Source organism: Cnephaeus nilssonii, assembly GCF_951640355.1.
Source record: "Cnephaeus nilssonii genome assembly, chromosome: X".
NCBI lineage: Eukaryota > Metazoa > Chordata > Mammalia > Chiroptera > Vespertilionidae > Cnephaeus > Cnephaeus nilssonii.
The window spans coordinates 38,496,857-38,515,865 of NC_137071.1; the positions used below are offsets into that span (position 1 = coordinate 38,496,857).

Here is a 19,009-nt window from a genome sequence, read left to right on the forward strand (position 1 = left end):
ACACAGCAAAAGAAGTCCTTAGAGGGAAGTTCATAGCACTACAGGCCTACCTCAAAAAACAAGAAAAATCAACAATAAACTATTTAACCCTACAATTTAAAGAACAAGAAAGAGAACAATAAGAAAAGCCCATAGTAAGTAGAAGGAAGGAAATAAGATTAGGGCAGAAATAAATGATCCAAGACTAAAAAACAAACAAAAAACAAACAAACAATACAAAATAATCTATGAAATAAAGAGCTGATTCTTTGAAAGGATAAACAAAATTGATGAACCGTTAGCCAGACTCATCAAGAAACAAAGAGAGAAGACCAAAATAAATAAAATAAAAAACAAAAGTGGAGAAGTAATCACTGACACCACAGGAATACAAAGGGTTGTAAGGAAATACTATGAACAGCTATATGCCAACAAACTGGACAATGTGGTTGAAATGGACAAATTCCTATAAAAATACAATCTCCAAAAACTGAATCAGGAAGAATTAGAAAAACTGAATAGGCCAATAACAAATTATGAAATAGAAGCAGTAACAAAATCCTGGGCCTGGACAGCTTCATAGGTGAGTTTTACCAAACATTCAAAGAAGAACCAGCACCTATACTCCTCAAACTACTCCAAAAAAATCCAAGAGGAAGGAACACTTCCAAGTTCTTTTTATCAGGCCAGCATTACCCTAATTCCAAAAGCAGACAAAGATACTACAAAGAAAGAGAATTACAGGCCAATATCCCTGATGAACATACTAGTAGATGCTAAAAAGCTCAACAAAATACAAGCAAATCAGATCCAGCAATATATTAAGAAGATCATACACCATGACTAAATGGGATTTATTCCAAGGATGCAAGGCTGGTATAATATTCACAAATCAATAACCGTGATACATCATATAAACAAACTGAAAGACAAAAATCACATGATCATATCAATAGATGCAGGAAAAGCATTTGACAAAATCCAACACCCATTTTTTTGTTTTATTTTTTTCCTTTATTAATTAAGGTATTACATATGTGTCCTTATCCCCTCATTGCCCCCCCCCCGAGCATTATGCTAAGTGAAATAAGACAGTCAGAGAAAGATAAATATCACATGATCCAACACCCATTTTTGATAAAAACCCTCAACAACAATGTGGGAACAGAAGGAGCATATCTCAACATAATAAAGGCCATATATGACAAACCTATAGCAAACATCATACTCAATGGGCAAATACTAAAACCATTTTCCCCAACAAAAGAAACAAGACAGGGATATCCACTTTCACCACTCTTATTCAACACAGTACTGGAAGTGCTAGCCATAGCGATCAGACAAGGAAAAGAAATAAAAGGGATCCAAATTGGAAAGGTAGAAGTAAAACTCTCATTATTCACAGATGACATAATACATAGAAAACCCTAAAGATTCCACCAAAAATCTACTAAATTTAATAAATGAACTTGGCAATGTAGCAGGATACAAAATCAACACCCAAAAATCGATGGCATTTTTATACACCAATAATGAATTCTCAGAAAGAGAAACTAAACAAGCAACCCCATTTACCATTGCAACAAAAAAAATTAAATTATTTAGGAATAAACTTAACCAAAGAGGCAAAAGACCTGTACTGGGCAAACTACAAGATGTTGAAAAAAAGAGATAGAAGAAGCTATAAACAAGTGGAAGACTGTACCGTGTTCAGGGATTGTTAGAATCAATATCATTAAAATGTCGATACTACCGAAGGCAATCTAAAGATTCAATGCAATCCCTATTAAAATACCAACAGCATATTTCACAGATCTAGAACAAATTTTCCACAAATGCATATGGAACCAAAAAAGACCCCGAATAGTTGAAACAATCTTGAGAAAGAAGAACAAAGTTGGAGGAATCACAATACCAGATTTCAAGTTATAGTACAAAGCCACTGTAATCAAAACAGCCTGGTACTGGTACAAGAACAGGCATATAGGTCAATGGCACAGAACAGAGACCCTACAAATTGACCCAATCCATTACACTTAATTAATATTTGACAAAGGAGGCAAGAGTATACAATGGAGTCAAGACAGTCTCTTCAATAAATGGTGTTGGGAAAATTGGACAGATACATGCAAAACAATGAAACTAGACCACCAACTTATACCATACATAAGAATAAAGTCAAAATAGATATAAAACTTAAATGTAAGTCGTGAAACCATAAAAATCTTAGAAGAAGCCATAGGCAGAAAAATCTCAGACATCTCTCATAGCAATATGTTTACAGGTACATCTCCTAGGGCAAAGGAAACTAAGGAGAAATTTTTTTTTAATGGTACTATCCTACCTAATAATAGGGTAATATGCAAATAACCATCACTCTGCTATGCCCACGATTGGGCAGCGGAGGCTTGGGGGCGGGACTCGGGGTGGCCTATCCGGTCATTGAGAGGTGCAGGGCGCAGGACTCGCGAGTCCCGCCCCCGCGCCACCGCCGATCTGGCTGTTGAGAGGCGCCTCTCAATGACCGGATCGGCCGCAGAGTCCCGCGCCCCGTGCCTCTCAACAGCCAGATCGGCCCCTGCGCCTCTCAATGACCGGATCGGCCACCGATGGGGCTGCTGGGAGGCGTGGGGCAAGCACTTGGGCGGCCGATCTGGTCATTGAGAGGCGCGGGGGGCGGGACTCGTGAGTCCCACCCCCCCCACCCCACCCCCCGCGCCTCTCAAAAGACGGGATCAGTGGCCGCTGAGGGGGGCTGCCGCGGATACCCGGCTCCCCGCCATCGAAAGCGGGGAGACGGAGCGGACACCCGGCTGCCCTGCCATCTAAAGTGGGGAGGGGTGTCCGCTCCGGCTCCAAGGCCAAAAAGCGGGGAGCCGGTGTACTTGCCAGAGTCCATTAAGCAGGCCAAGGAGCTGGACCTTGAGGGGCTGGGCCTACAACCCCTCTTCAGCTTGAGCTTTGAGGAGGAGGAGCTGCAGCAGCTGAGGCTGGTGGGACAGCATCAAGCAATACCGCTCACAGGCGACCATCTTTGAGATCAACGCCTCCAGCCGGGACCTGAGCAGCCAGGTGATGTGGGCCAAGCTACAGAAGGACTTCAAGGCCATCGCCAGCTTCCGGCAGGGCCGGCAGGAACGGCAGGAGGGCCTGGAGCTGCCAGTGTGGCAGGCGGAGCAGCCTGGGAAAGAGGAGGAGGAGGAGGAGGAGGAGGAGGAGGAGGAGGAGGAGGAGGGAGAGAGCATGAAGGATGTCTCATAGAGGTTGTGGGCCGAAAATGGCAACAGCCAGGACCTGAACGGGGAGCCAAGAGGTGGAAGGAGGAGGCCCGGCAGCTGGATCAGGATTTCTATGTCCCCTATCAGCCCAAAGATTTCGACAGTGAATGGGTCCTAAGCGTTGGTGGGGACCAGAGGTGCCTTTGAGCATCAGGTGGCTGGTGCTGTCCTGGACCTGATGGGGGGCGAGGCCCAGAACCTAACCAGGGGCCGGCAGCAGCTCAAGTGGGACTGGAAGAAGAAGCGGTTTGTGGGACAGTCAGGACAAGAGGACAAGAAGAAGATCAAGACAGAAAGTGGTGGCTATATCAGCAGCTCCTACAAGCGGGACCTCTACCAGATGTGGAAGCAGAAACAGAAAATTGCCATACGCTCAACATCTGAGCCCCAGTGGGCTGCCAGCAGTCGGCCCTGTTGGCAGCGCTATTTCAGCCTGATCTGGTCGGGGTATGTGCAGGAGGCAACCAATTGATATGTCTTTCTCACATCCATGTTTCTCTCTCTGTCTCTCTCCTTCCCTTCTACTCTAAAAATCTATGAAAAATGTCCTTAGGTGAGGATTAACAAAAAAACCAACAGTGCATACATACACACATATACAAAAATACATGAATATTGGAGGGTTGGGGAGCAGGGCCCCATAAGTGCACAAATTTTGTGCACCAGGCCTCTAGTATAAAAATAAGAAGCTTCTGCACAGCAAAAGAAACCATCAACAAAATGAAAAGGGAGTTGACTGCATGGGAGAAAATATTTGGCCATTATACATCTGATAAAGGGTTAATATACAAAATATATCAGGAACTCATACAACTTAGCAGAAGGAAGACAAACAACTCAATAAAAAATGGGCAAAGGACCTAAATAGACATTTCTCCAAAGTGGACATGCAAATGGCCAAGAGACATATGAAAAAATGCTCAAAGTCACTGATCATGAGAAAGATGAAAATTAAAATGACAATGAGGTACTCACCTCACACCTGTCAGAATGGCTACCATGAACAAATCAACAATTGACAAGTGCTGGCGAGGATGTGGCCAAAAGGGAACCCTAGTGCACTGCTAGTGGGGATGCAGACTGGTATAGCCATTATGGAACAGTATGGAGTTTCCTCAAAAAATTAAATATGGAACTACCATCTGACCCAGTGACCCCACTTCTAGGAATATATCCTAAGAAACCTGAAATAACAATCAGAAAGAATGTATGCACCCTTATGTTCATAGCAACACAATTTACAATAGCTAAGATGTGGAAACAGCCTAAATGTCCATCAGTAGATGACTGGATAAAAAAAGCTGTGGTAGGGAGAGACAAAATGGCGGTGGAATAGACGGACATGTCCTGAGCCTTGTCCCAGAGCAAATAGAGTGAGCGGCTAAACGAATAGAATTCAGCCTGAATTGGCGAAGGAGACTCAGCTGGTGAGACAGTTTGCAGCCGGGAAGGGCAGAGGTCCCCTGGCGGTAAAATCAAGGATCTAGGCAGGAGTGTCTGCCAGACCTCTGTACCCAGAGGGTCAGGGGAAACGCACGGTGCCAAGCCGCATCCCTGGGGAAAGGCAAAGCGTCTGACTGTGAAAAAGAGGTCCAAGGGACTGCGGGAGGCAGGGGAATTTGGACTTTGGATTTTGGATCTGAGCTCAGAGGTAGCCCTGAAGGGCTGGCCGGACCATGCAGTGCCAGCAAGAGAGGAGCTTGCAGAGACACAGTCCCTCCCTGCTCTGGGGCCTATGCCTTTCTTCACTGAACCTAGTTCATAGGACCTTTCGAATACAGACACTTACTCGTGGCTGAGGTGCAGGAGAAGGTGTGGACTTGAGGAATCTGGGGAGGGGAGACGGTCCAGGAGAGGAGGTAGCGAGTCTGCTACTGAGTCATACCTGAGCACAGGGCCGCCATTTTCTCTTGAGAGATAGCCCCTCCCTCCAGTCTCCAGGCAACCAATACAGCCACACCCAGATTCCACCCTGAATGACACAAAGGACTCTGAATAGTCCCTGAGAGTCCACAGGGACTGGCCTAAAAAGAAAACTTCAGCCCCAGCAACGGGAAACTGAGAAACAGTACAGTACAGATGACTGGGATCATAAGCCAGCCAAAGGAACGACGACACTTCACTTTTTTCATTTTTATTTTTATTTTTTTATTATTTTGTTAACCCTTTTTTTCTTCTTTTCTTTTTTTGTTTTCCTGTTTTTGTTTGTTGCTTTATTTTCTATTTCTTTTCGCATTATTTTTCCATCACTATATTTTATTTTATTTTAACTTAGTATTTTTAATTTTTTATACCATTTGTGAAATCATTTTTTTTGTAAATTTATTATTATTATTTTCTTCTCAATCTCTTTCTTCTCATTCCCTTTCTACTTCCTCAATACTTAATTGAGGCCCTCTTAATATTCATCCAATTCTTAATCTTATTTTCAGTATATAAGCTCAGCCTCTACAGATTCTGCCCCAATCCTCTTAGATGGGTGTTTGGTGTTTGTATTTTTTTGGTTCATCTATTGGTTCTGTGGTGTCTTACCCCCATATATATATATATATATTCTCCTTTTTTCTTTTATCTCTTTTCTTTTTCTCTCTCTTCGATATCATTTGTGCTCTCTTTTCTTTCCCCTAATTCTTGTTTCTCAGGTGGTCACTTATATTGGGGTTATTGGTGTCGTGAGTACATTTGTGCTTAGTACCCTTTGTGTCGTGTCTGGTCGAGGTGAATTTTATCCTGTCTGGCCAAGGTTCTAGAGAGCAAGCCACATTAACCAGACACCTGAAGAGGAAACTCCATCCACAAACGGGTAAATAACACCCCAGACCCAACTATAGAGGCAGGAAGAATGCAGCAGTGAGGGAGAGAGCATGAGTGAGTGAGGGAGGGAGCAAAAGAGGAGTTTGTGGTCAGGTGGTGTGTGTGTGTGTGTGTGTGTGTGTGTGAGGCACAGTTATATCCCACAGGACCTTCAGGGGCAGGCTAATCGGGCTCGCCTAACTAGGCAGCTTCTGCTACCACTGCAAACAGTACCGAGAGGCCGGCTCGTTCTCAGAGGCCTAGCCTTTTTGAAGGGGAGAGCTGCTGTATCTGGGTGCCCAACCTCAACTCCACCCAGAGTGCCCTCAGATAACACTTGGGACTCTACAGCCACCACTGTCAGGGACCTGATACCTAGGCTGTGATCGCACAGTCAATGAGGCTCCAGACACCCCGGGTGCAGGCTCCAGTGAGTTCTGAAGTGCACTCCCCTCTGACCAGCCCAACGCTTTAGCCCAGGGTACTGCAACCACGTGAACAGCAGACATGTGAGCAGCCTGCTCCTGTCCAAAGAGCAGCAGCCCCGCAAGCAACCCATTCCAGGCCTAAGAGCAGCAGCTTCACGTGGCCTGCCCCTGTCCAAGGAGCAGCAGCTGTGTGAGTGGCCAGTTCCCCCGTCTGAGGAGCAGCAACCATGTGAGCAGCTGGCCCCATCTGAGGATCAGCAGCCGCATGAGCAGCCCACCCACGACTGAGGATCGGCAGCCCCATGCAGCCGACACCCATCTGAGGAGCAGCAGCTGCACGCAGCCCACACCCTGCACCTGTCCGAAGAGCAGCAGCTGTGCAAGCAACCTGCCCCCAGCCAAGGAGCAGCAGCCGCTTGAGCAGCCAGCCCCCTTCCAAGGAGTAGCAGCTGTGTGAGGACCCCACCCCTGTCTGAGGAGCAGCAGCTGTGTGAGCAGAGCACCCCCTTCCGAGGAACAGCAGCCACATGAGCCACCTACCCCCATCCGAGGAGCAGCAGCTGTGTGAGCAGCCCACCCCCTTCTGAGGAGCAGCAGGCACATGCAGATTGAACCTGTCTGAAGAGAAGGAGCTGGGTGAGCAACCTGCACCTGTCCAAGGAGCAGCAACAAGACGTGCAGCTCACTCCCACCCAAGGAGCAGCAGCTGCACAAGCAGCCCATCCCCCGTCCAAGGAGCAACAGCTGCGCAAACAGACTGGACTCTGTCCAAGGAGAAGCAGCTGCGTGAGCAACCTGCACCTGTATGAGGAGCAGCAGCCCTGCAAGTAACCTGCCCCTGTCCAAGGAGCGGCGGCATCACGAGCAGCCCACCCCATCTGAGGAACAGCAGCAGCACGCAGCCAGCCCCCATCTAAAGAGCAGCATCCACATGAGCAATCCACCCCTGTTCAAGGAGCAGCAGCCACGTGAGCAGCCAGCCCCTGTCCAAGGAGCAGCAGTCACGTGCAACCTGTCCCCATCCGAGGAGCAGCAGCCTCATAATCAGCCCACCCCCATCCAAGGAACAGCAGCTGTGCGAGCAGCTTTCCAAACCAGCCAGAGGAGACACCACTGCTACAAACAGCACCCACCAGAGGATCCACTGCCAACTGAGAAGCAGCTGCTACCATGACCGCCCAAGGAGCAACCATAGCCCGAGGAGCCACTGCCACCAAAGGAGCAGCCCCTGCACGACTTGACATCTAGATCAGTCGGTGAGACCAAAAATGTGTAGACAAAAAAACCCCAAAGGAAAGAAAAGGAGGAATCGCCAGAAAAGCTGCTAAGTGAAACAGAGGCATGCCATATGTCAGAAAAAGAATTCAGAATAAGGGTCATACAGTTCATAAACCGGATGGAAGAAAAAATCAACACATTATGTAAGAATCAAGAAGAAATGGATAACAAAAAACAACTTATGTTAGAATCAAGAAGAAATGAAGAGTGATATAGCTGCAATAAAAAAACACCATGGAAAGTTTCAAAAGTAGACTAGGAGAAGCAGAGGACCGAATGAGTGAATTACAAGACAGGGAAGCAAAACACAGCCAAACTGAATTGCAATTGGAGAAAAACATTAAAAGACAGGAGGAGAGCCTAAGGGAGCTACGGGACAACATGAAATGAGGCAACATACAAATAATATGGGTGCAAGAACAACAGGAAGAGGAACAAGGGTTAGAAGACCTATTTGAAGAAATAATTTCAGAAAATTTCCCTGATGTGGTGAAGAAAAAAGACACACAAGCACAGAGAGTCCCAAACAGGATGAACCCGAAAAGACCCACACCAAGATACATCATAATTATGATGGCAAATATTCAGGACAAAGAGAGAATCTTAAAGGCTGCAAGAGAGAGACAGAAAGTTACATACAAGGGAGGTCCCATTAGATTATCAAATGATTTCTCAACAGAAACACATCAGGCCAGAAAAGAATGGAAGGAAATTTACACAGTGATGCCAACCAAGGGACTGAATCCAAGAATACTCTATCCAGCAAGGCTATCATTCAAAATTGAAGAGGAAATAAGGAGCTTCACAGACAAAAAAAAGGCTAAGGTAGTTTATCACTACCAAGCCAGCAATGCAAGAAATGCTAAAGGGACTGGTGTGAAAAGAAGAAATAAAAAGGAAACAAAAAACACAGGCACAAAACATAAAAACGGCTACAAACAAGTACCTTTCAATAATAACTTTAAACATAAATGGACTAAATGCTCCAATCAAAAGACATCAAGTGGCTGAATGGATAAAAAAACATGACCCATATATATGCTGTTTACAAGAGACCCACCTCAGAAAAAGGAACTTACACAGACTGAAAGTGAAGGGATGGAAAAACATCTTTCAGGCAAATGGAAATGAAAAAAAAAGCTGGGTTAGCAGTACTTATATCTGACAAAATAGACCTAAAAGTAAAGGCCATAAGAAGAGTTAAGGAAGGCCACTTCATAATAATAAAGGGATCAATACAATAAGAGGATATAACCCTGGTAAACATATATGCAACCAATGCAGGAGCACCCAAATACATTAAAAAAAACTCCTGGAAGATATCAAGGGAGAGATCGACAACAATACAATCATAGTAGGGGACTTTAATACACCACTGACATCGCTGGATAAATCCTCTAGACAAAAAATCTGCAAAGAAACAGCAATTCTAAATGACTCACTAAATCAGATGGACCTAATTGACATCTTCAGAGCATTTCACCCAAAATCCACGGAATATACATTCTTCTCAAGTATACATGGGACATTTTCAACAATAGACCACATATTGGGTCACAAGCAAAGTCTACCCAAATTCAAGAAGATTGAAATCATATCACGCATTTTCTCAGACCACAATGGCATAATATCCTATCTAATAAAAGAGTAATATGCAAATTAACCGTCTCTCCATGACAAAATGGCAGCCCCCATAGCCACAAGATGGTGGCGCCCAGTCCTCTAAGCCCCGCCAGAGTCCCGGCAGAGTAAGCGGCCTGGCAGAATGCTACCAGAGGCCCTCCTGACCCTTTATAAAAAACAAAAACAAATTCACTCCCCACGGAGCAATCCCATCCCAGCCCCAGCCTAGGGTCTCAGCTTGGGAGAGACGCACAGCCCCACGGAGCGATCCCATCCCAGCCCCAGCCTGGGATCTCAGCCTTGGAGGGGCGTGTGGACCCATGGAGCGATCCCGTCCCAGCCCCAGCCTGGGGTCTCAGTCCCATGGAGCAATCCCCTCCGAGCCCCAGCCTGGGGTATCTGCCTGGGAGGGGCCCGCGGCCCCACGGAGCAATTCCGTACCAGCCCCAGCCTGGGGTCTCAGCCTGGGAGGGGCGCGCAGTCCCACGGAGCGATCCCGTCCCAGCCCCAGCCTGGGGTCTCAGCCTGGGAGGGGCGCATGGCCCCACAGAGCGATCCCATCCCAGCCCCAGCCTGGGGTCTCAGCCTGGGAGGGGCACGCGGCCCCACGGAGCGATCCCCTCCCAACCCCAGCCTGGGTGTCTCAGCCACTGACGCACACCAGCCAGGCAGATATGGAGGAATCTTAAATGTTTCTTTTTAAAAAATATATTTTATTGATTTTTTACAGAGAGGAAGGGAAAAGGATAGAGAGCTAGAAACATCTATGAGAGAGAAATATCGATCAGCTGCCTTCTGCACACTCCCCACTGGGTATGTGCCCCCAACCAAGGTACATGGCCTTAACTGGAATTGAACCTGGGACCATTGAGTCTGTAGGCCGTCGCTTCATCCACTGAGCCAAACCAGTTAGGGCTGTCCAATATGTTAAAGAAAAAACCCTATCTAATAAGGAGGGAATATGCAGGGGAGGGCATTTTGGGGTGACCGGGCTGTCAGGGGAGGGCAGTTGGGGACAATCAGGCCAGCAGGGGAGCAGTTAGGCATTGATTAGTTTGGCAGGGGAGTGGTTAGGGAGTGATCATGCTGGCAGGCAGAAGCGGTTAGGGGCAATCAGGCAGGCAGGCAAACAGTTGGGAGCCAGCAGTCCTGGATTGTGAAAGGGATGTCCGACTGCCTATTTAGGCCCGGCAGCTGGACATCCCCCGAGGGGTCCCAGATTGGAGAGGGTGCAGGTTGGGTTGAGGGAACACACACCCTCGTGCACAAATTTCGTGCACCGGGCCTCTAGTTAGAAATAAACTGCAATAAAAACATTCCAAAAAATTCAAACACTTGGAAGCTGAATAGCATGCTATTAAACAATGATTGGGTTACCAATGAGATCAAAGAAGAAATTAAAAACATCCTGGAGACTAATGACAATAAAAACACAACAATGCAAATGCTATGGGACACACTGAAAGCAGTCCTCAGAGGGAAGTTTATAGCTCTACAGGCCTACCTCAAAAAACAAGAAACAATGGTAATAATTCATCTAGCTCTACAACTCAAAGAATTAGAAAGAGAGCAACAAGAAACGCCCACAGTGAGCAGAAGGAAGGAAATAATAAAGATCAGAGCAGAGATGAATGACATAGAGACCAAAAAAAAACAATACAAAAGATCAATGACACCAAGAGCTGGTTCTTTGAAAGAATAAACAAGATCGACAAACCTCTAGCCAGGCTCACCAAGAAGCAAAGAGAGAGGACCCAAATAGACAAAATCAGAAATGAAAGAGGAGAAATAACAACAGACACTACAGAAATACAAAGGATTGTTTAAAAAAATACTATGAACAACTCTTTTCTAACAAACTAGATAACCTGGAGGAAACGGACTTATTCCTAGAAAAATACAACCTTCCAAAACTCAATCAGGAAGATTCTAAAAATCTCAATAGGCTGATAACTATGGAAGAAATGGAAGCAGTCATCAAAAAGCTTCCAGCAAACAAAAGCCCAGGGCCAAATGGCTTCACAGGGGAGTTTTACCAAACATTCAAGGAAGAAATAAAACCTATCCTCCTCAGACTATTCCAGAAAATTCAAGAGGAAGGAACACTTCCAAGCACCTTCTATGAAGCCAGCATCACCCTAATACCAAAACCAGATAAAGACAACACAATGCAAGAGAATTACAGGCCAATATACCTCATGAACATAGATGCCAAAATCCTCAACAAAATTCTAGCAAATAGGATCCAGCAGTACAACAGAAAGACCATACACCAAGACCAAGTAGGATTTATCCCAGGGATGCAAGGATGGTACAATATTCGCAAATCAATAAATGTGATACATCACATAAACAAATTGAGAGATAAAAATCACATAGTCATATCAATTGATGCAGAAAAAGCATTTGACAAAATCCAACACCCTTTCTTGATAAAAACTCTCAGCAAGGTGGGAATAGAAGGATCATATCTCAACATAATAAAAGCCATATATGACAAACCCACAGCCAACATCATACTCAATGGGCAAAAACTAAAACAATTTCACCTAAGAACAGGAACAAGACAGGGATGCCCACTCTCACTACTCCTGTTCGATATAGGGGTGCATATATCTTTGCAAATAAATGTTTTTGAGTTTTTTTGGTTAGATACCCAGAAAGGGATTGCTGGGTCATATGGTAGTTCTGTTCTTTTTTTTTTTTTTTAAGAACCGCAACATAATCTTTTTTACAAATGTTACTAGCAACTGATTAATTCATTTCATGATATACTAATGGTTCATAACCTGTGTTTTGAAAAATACTGCTATAGATAATTGAAAGTCAGTGAATGTGTGCAAGGAACAACATAACACCAGTGCTTTAGGAAGGTTGTTCTCACAGCAGCGTGGATGGCATTGAAGATGTTGGGGGGTGTGGTGGGATGGGAGAGAACAAAGACAAAAATATAATTCTATAGGTGGAAATGGATACAACATTACAAATATCCAGGACAGCCATGATGAAGGAGATGAGTATGGAGATGGAGAGTAGGGCAGGAATTTGAGTCAGATGTTGAAGGTAGAAAGAGTAGGACTTAGTAAGTGACCAAGAGGTGAGTTATAAAAAGAAAGGGTAATCAACATTGATATTCAGGTCTCAATCTGAGGGAACTGTGAAGAGAATGATAGCATTAAACCAGAGATTAGGTGGAAGAGCTGGATTAGACCAGGAAGAGATAAATTCTAAAGAGTTAGCTAATTTGAGTTGTGTCTGTGGAACAAAAGGTGGACAAGACCAATAGGCTGTGGGATGTATTGGGCTAAAGCTTGGAAGGAAGGTAGGGGGTAGAGATTTGGGACCTGGGGGATAATTGAATCCATGGGAGTATAAGAGATCACCCAGGAGGATCTGTAGAGAGAAAAAGAGAACACACAGGATAGAAACTTACACTTAAGCGGATCTATTTAACACCATAATATTTACTTCCAAAATGAGTTTTTCTTTTCTTTAGTGAAGGAAGCTCATTGTGTATGAATAAGGACATGGGTGTGTACAATGTGTGTGCATGGATATCATGTGCATGTTGAGGAGATATTAGTATGCATTTGGGGAGCTCTAGTTCATCTAGGGATGGCTGCACTTTCTCTGCCTCATGGATTCTTCTCCTTTCCTTCCTCTTTTCCATTTTCCTCTTTTTGTTCCATTCTTTTCTTCCCCTTTCCACATATCCACATGCACCTTCATCACCACTTGAAAGTTTAAGGAATGTATGGGCAAAATAGACCAGTGTGGAATTTGTGGGATAAGATCTGGAGCATAGTGTTGGAGTGTGGTTGGGATTGGGAGGAAAGACAGGGCTGGGCATGTGTTCTGAGTCAGGAGTGGAGACATTTCCCACTTCAAATTCTGCCACTGGTGTATGTGAAAACTAAGTATGAATGTGTATATTTCATGGTCTGTGCCGGGGGGGTGGGTAGGGGGGCATGTTGAATGTCAGTTTGACTTAATCAGGTATTTAGGTGATATTGCCATTATCCCTGCTACTTCTGCACAGAAATATCATTACTATTATTTTCTAACAGAAATAGGTGGCTCTGTTTATACCTTGAAGGGATTTAATTATAGAATAGTCGAAGAACTGAGAATAATGGTTAATCAGATTATTAGCATTTGTTGAAATGCATATGCCATGTGAATAGGAAGATATATTTTCTCTTTCCTTTATGTGTTACCAAAGATAAGTTACCTAACCTCTATGACCTTGAAGCATCCATCTTATATAAAAACTGCTGTTTGAAATTTTAACTCTGCTATTTGTCTTCTGTAAATGCTTGCTTGCTTAAATAATAAGGAAAATGAGACTACTCCCACTTCAGAGAGGACATTAAACCTTCCCCAGACAAAATTATCAGTGCTGGCACCAGGCAAGGCCTTTGGTTGAGGTCTCAAGGCCCCAGCACATAGGGGCTCTTTAAGAACTTGCAAAAGGGGCCGGAAACACCCCATATTTGGGAGACAAAGAAAGTAAAAACATATAAATAAGGAAAATTCAAAAAAAAAAAAATAAGGAAAATTCCTTCATGTTGGGGCCCAGAATTTGAGACATTTTCCTCTGATCCCGCGCATAATAAATGTAACTCCATCTCTCTAAGTATTGCTTGGTTCTTCTCCAGTTTTTTGTAACAGCCTCAATATCTTTATATGTAAAATGGGGATAATTCCTACCCCAAATTTCCATTAGAAAGATTAAGTATTAAATGAGCCAAGACCGAGTAGGGGGATGGAGGGGGGGGCAATGGGAGGATAAGGACACATATAATACCTTAATCAATAAAGAAATTTTAAAAAAATGAGCCAAGACCTTTGAAATTAGCAACTGTTCAACAAATGTTACCTCCTTTCTCCAGTTCTTCTACCCCTTCCTTTGCTTCTTCCTTCTTTCAACCTCCCATGCATGTTTACCTGTCCATATGTGTACATCAAGTACATATATGTAATACTTTCCCCATTCCAAATTCTTAAACCCAGTGGTGTAACCGTTGTATATTACTGTAAAATTGTCAAAAGCAGAATAATTTAAATCACTTTTGGTGCATATACATCTAGAATTTTTAAGTCTTCTTGGTGGATTGACCCTGTCTCATTATGTCATGTTTAACTTTGTCCCTGGGTATTTTCTTTGACTTGAAATCTGCTTTATCTGATACTAATATACCTGCTCCTGCTTTCTTCTGATTACTGTTTGCATGGCACCTTTTTTCTATCCTTTTTACTCTCAACCTAGTTGGTCACTATATTTGAAGTAAATTTATTATAGACAGCATATAGGTGGGTCATGTTTTTTAAGTCTACTCTGTCTTTTAATTGGTATATTTAAGCCATTTATATTCAACATAATTATCAATTATGTATGTCTGCTGTGGTTTTTTTGTTGTTGTTGCTGTTAAGTATAAGTCTGCTGTGTTTTTTTGTTACCTGTTTGTTCTCTCTGTTTTTACTTTTCCTGTCTTCTTTGTCCTGCTTTTCTGTGGGTTACTTGTACATTTTTTTCAAATTCCATTTCTGTATAGCCTTTTCAGTGTTTTCTGTATTATATTATATATACATAATTTATCAGTCTTCTGATGTCATTTTACCAGTTCAAGTGAAATATAGGAAGCTTATTTCCCTTTTAAATGCCTTTACACTGTTTATATATAAATGTCTTAAATATTTCCTCTACATACATTGAGAACATGAAATGTGATAAAATTTGATCCAATCTTCAAAGAGAACTTGAAAGGAAAATATATTCTATTGTATTTACTCATGTTTTTGCCTACTGTATTCTGTCTTCCAAGAACTTACTTTAGCCCTAGCCAGTTTGGCTCAGTGGATTGAGCATTGGCCTGAGGACTGAAGGGTCCCAGGTTTGATTCCAGTCAAGGGCACATGTGCAGGTTGTGGGCTCAATCCCCAGTAGGGGGCGTGTAGGAGGCAGCCAATCAATGATTCTCTCTCATCATTCATGTTTCTATCTCTCTCTCCCTTCCTCTTCCTCTCTGAAATCAATTTAAAAAATAAAATAATTTTTTAAAAGAATTTACTTTAGTCATTCTTATAGGGTAGACCTCCTACTGATAAATTGTTTCCTTTCACCTAAGAATGTCTTGACTATCTCTATTCTTGAAAGATATTATCACTGGACAAAGGATTCTAGGTTGATGATTCTTTTTCTTCAGCACTTGAAAAATATTGTTCCTCTTCCCACTAGGGCTTCATCTGATGAAAAACCTGCTGTTATTCTATTTTTCCTCTAAAGTTATAGGTAAGGTGTTGTTTCTCTTGGACTGCTTTCCAGAAGGTTAACTATGATGTGTTTCATGTGAATTTCTTTGGGTTTGTCCTGATGGTGTTTGTTTAGCTTCTTGAAACTGGAGGTTTCTGTCCTTTACTTAATTTGGGAAGTTTTTATCTACTATTTCTTCAAGTACTTTTCTAGTCCTGAACTCTTTGTTCTCTCTTTCTGAGACTGTTGACATGAATGTTAACATAAATGTAACTGTTAACATGAATATAAATAGTCCCAGAGATTTGGAGGCTCTGCTCAATGCTTTCTTTTTGATCTTCTTCTTTTTGGGGGGAAGGGCATCTAATTTCCCTTTGTTGTTCTGATTGGGTGATTTCTATTGTTTTATGTTTAAGCTGTCTGATTCTTTTCTGTTTCCCCATCTTTCTGTTGAGCAAGATTTTAGACAATGGAATACTACTCGACCACAAGAAAAGATGAAATACTGCCATTTGCGACAACTTGGATGGACTTTGAAAATATCATGCTAAGCGAAATAAGTCAGACAGAAAAAGAACCATATGATTGCACTCATATGTGGGATATGAAACTGAAAGCAACAAATAAACAAACAATAAAAACAAACAAACAAAAACAAATATACAGACATCAGTATTGTGGTTACCAGAGGGAAGGGGAGTAGGAATGAGTAACAGGTAAAGGGCGTCAAATATATGGTGATGGAAGATGATTTGACTTTGGGTGATGGGCACACAATGCAATATACAGATCATGTATCATAGAAATGTATACTTGAAACCCATATAAATGTATTAACCAATGTCACCTTAATAAATCTAATTAAAATATTTTAGAGTTTTTAAAGGTCTCTTTTGGCTACTGTATTTTTTTAGTTCTCATATTTCTATATGATTCTTCTTTATTGAGACTTTCTTTGTTGAGACTTTCTACTTGTATGATGAGATTTTCTATTTTATAATTTGTTTCTTGTCATTTAAGTTGATAACCTGGGTATGGCATGTGATTTTTTTAAATTAAATTTGAACACTGGATCTCTTTTAAAACTTTTGTTTTTGCAGGCCTTCTCTTACATTGTCATTTTGAAGAGAAGGGAGCCAGTAGATGTCTAGGTTTTCCACTGAGTTTCTGGCTGACATCCAGGTTGGCAGGGGTTTCTTGTTTACTGCTGGTTGGGGATGGGAGTCAATCCTCTCTCTAGGCCTTTGATGATCTCATACCAGCTAGTACTGGTAGAAATTACTGGTTTAAAACTGGTAAGGGTAGAAGTCATACACCCCATTTGATTTTCACTGTGAGGGATCATTTTTCCTTGCTCCCAACTGTTCCTTCTCTTGGAGTTGGGCAAGGGCTTCTTTAAAATCTAGTAAAAGTTTAGGCTCTACACTTGCATACCTAAGCTTCTGATTAGCTACATTGTTATTATGACAGCTGGCTATTTCCTGCACCAAGTTATCTCACTCCCTATCTCCTGGTGCTTTTGCAGAAAAAAAATTGAAACATGTCACCTCTCCACCCCTTCTAAGACCCTCTATGCTATGGGATAGAGTGCGAAGACCAGAGCCTCTGCATGCATATTGACTGGGTTCCTGTCAAAATCTAGCATTTCAAGCTGTTTGGCTCTGGAAAAGTTAATTAAATTTTCTGAGCCTCTATTTTCCCAGTTGTAAAGGAGGTGTAGGAAGCTCTCAGGTCTCTTGCTGAAAGGAACAATAGTAGGTCAAAGGGCTTGGCCCACCATGGGTTCAATAAATAATAGTTCCCTTCCTATTACTCTCTTGCAGAAGTAAAGATATAACCCTTCCAATTTCAAAAAAGTCAAGGTGCATCCCCATAAAGTGGGAGTCTCATTCTAGGTATTGACTCCAATGGTAAATTTAAATCTCTTCCTAAGTCTTATTTATTAAATTGACACATTTTATATCCTCCTGGAAAACACTAAAGGGAGACAGCTGAACCTATGTCACCCTCAAAATGAGGGTGGAAGCTGGAGGGGGCAGTGCTCTGGCAGAGAAGATAGGTGAAGGAAGGCCTGGTGCCAGCCCAGGCAGTCCACTTACTGGGCGCTATTGTATTCTGAGCAAGGACAACTCCTCTCCTAGCCAAAGCCACTCCCAGAGGGAAAGAGGGGTAGGGAGGGGGAGGCACCAGGCAACTCCCATTTTGCCTGCTAGCCCTACACCTCTGGCACCTAAGAGCAGCTGCTGCGACCTTACTAAGTGATGCAGAACCTCCTCCCCAGTCTCCATTGCTCCCACCCCCCTTTCAGAGCACAGGATAGGAGGGGAAGAAAGTGGTGAATGAGTGGAAAGCAAATACACACGCGGGAGTCAGTGTTCGCCATCCTCCCAATCCCGGCCTGCTGGGATTCCTCAGCACTCCCAGCGGGCAATCCTTGGCAGCAGCCACCAGCCCCAACGCGCTAGACTTTGCTCTCAAAACGCTCACCGGAGCTCCAGGTCTTGAAGTTGAATGGGAGACTGAAAAAAATCTCGATACCTAAAGATCAAGGAGCCTAATACACCTTGGAGCCAACACTGAAAAAAATAATGGGTTCAAGAATGCCACCTCCCAACTCCCACCCCAAGAATAAAACTGTCTTGGATCAACACCTCCCTTCCACCTCACCCCACCGCCGTAGTCCCCATTTGGCTTTCTCTGCCACACCTGCTTGCTACATCTGGTGAGGTCTCTTTCCGTCAGTGACTCTATTTCTCTTTCTCACTATATATAATCTGTCTCAACTCTCCCAGTCTCCTTCCCATCCTTGAAATTCCTGGTGTACCGGCTCCTTTGCCACCCCCCCCCCCCCCCCCTCAGCAAGTAGCCCAACAATAGATACTTTACAAGGTAACTCAGTCTTCTACCTCAGGAAGCGAATGGGGGGGGGGGGCGGGGGGGCGGCTACAAGGGGGCTTGGAGGCGCTACAACGTTCCACTTACCTGATCTCTTTAATGCTTTCCAATTTGCACATTATTTCTTGCTCATCTGCCATGCTTTTCACTTTCAATTTCACGTCCCGAAAAATGTACAACACACACATCCAGGGATACAATAGACACAAAGTAACCACCTCCTCCCAGCATGGGGCTCTGAGTCTGTGCAGTAGGGACTCGAAGAAGGCCTGGGAGCTGTAGTCGCAGCTCCAGGGCCAGTCAGGCAGACTCGGAGCCTGCAGGACTACAAATCCCAGAAGGCCAAGCGAGACACGCCTATTTTTCTTCCTGCAAACGCACTTTAAATCAATTTGTCACAGATAATTATGCCAAAGGTTGTGAAGAGTGCAAGGGAATGGTGACATTTGTCCCATCCGCGGAAATATTTTGAGGAAAAATTA

The 19,009-nt window shown here is 43.5% G+C and overlaps 1 protein-coding gene across 2 annotated transcripts in view; it reads right to left on the minus strand.

Annotated features, from left to right (window-relative positions):
• Positions 1-18,746, minus strand: part of ZC4H2 (zinc finger C4H2-type containing) — a 101,674-nt gene extending 82,928 nt beyond the window's left edge. Inside the window, exon 1 of one of the 2 annotated variants that reach the window (XM_079765879.1) lies at positions 18,615-18,746. In XM_079765879.1, coding sequence (XP_079622005.1) covers positions 18,615-18,715 — 101 coding nt within the window. In that variant the 5' untranslated portion in view covers positions 18,716-18,746. The remainder of the gene's footprint in view (positions 1-18,614) is intronic. The other variant, XM_079765878.1, reaches the window with a different exon arrangement.
• Positions 18,747-19,009: the final 263 nt, after the last annotated feature.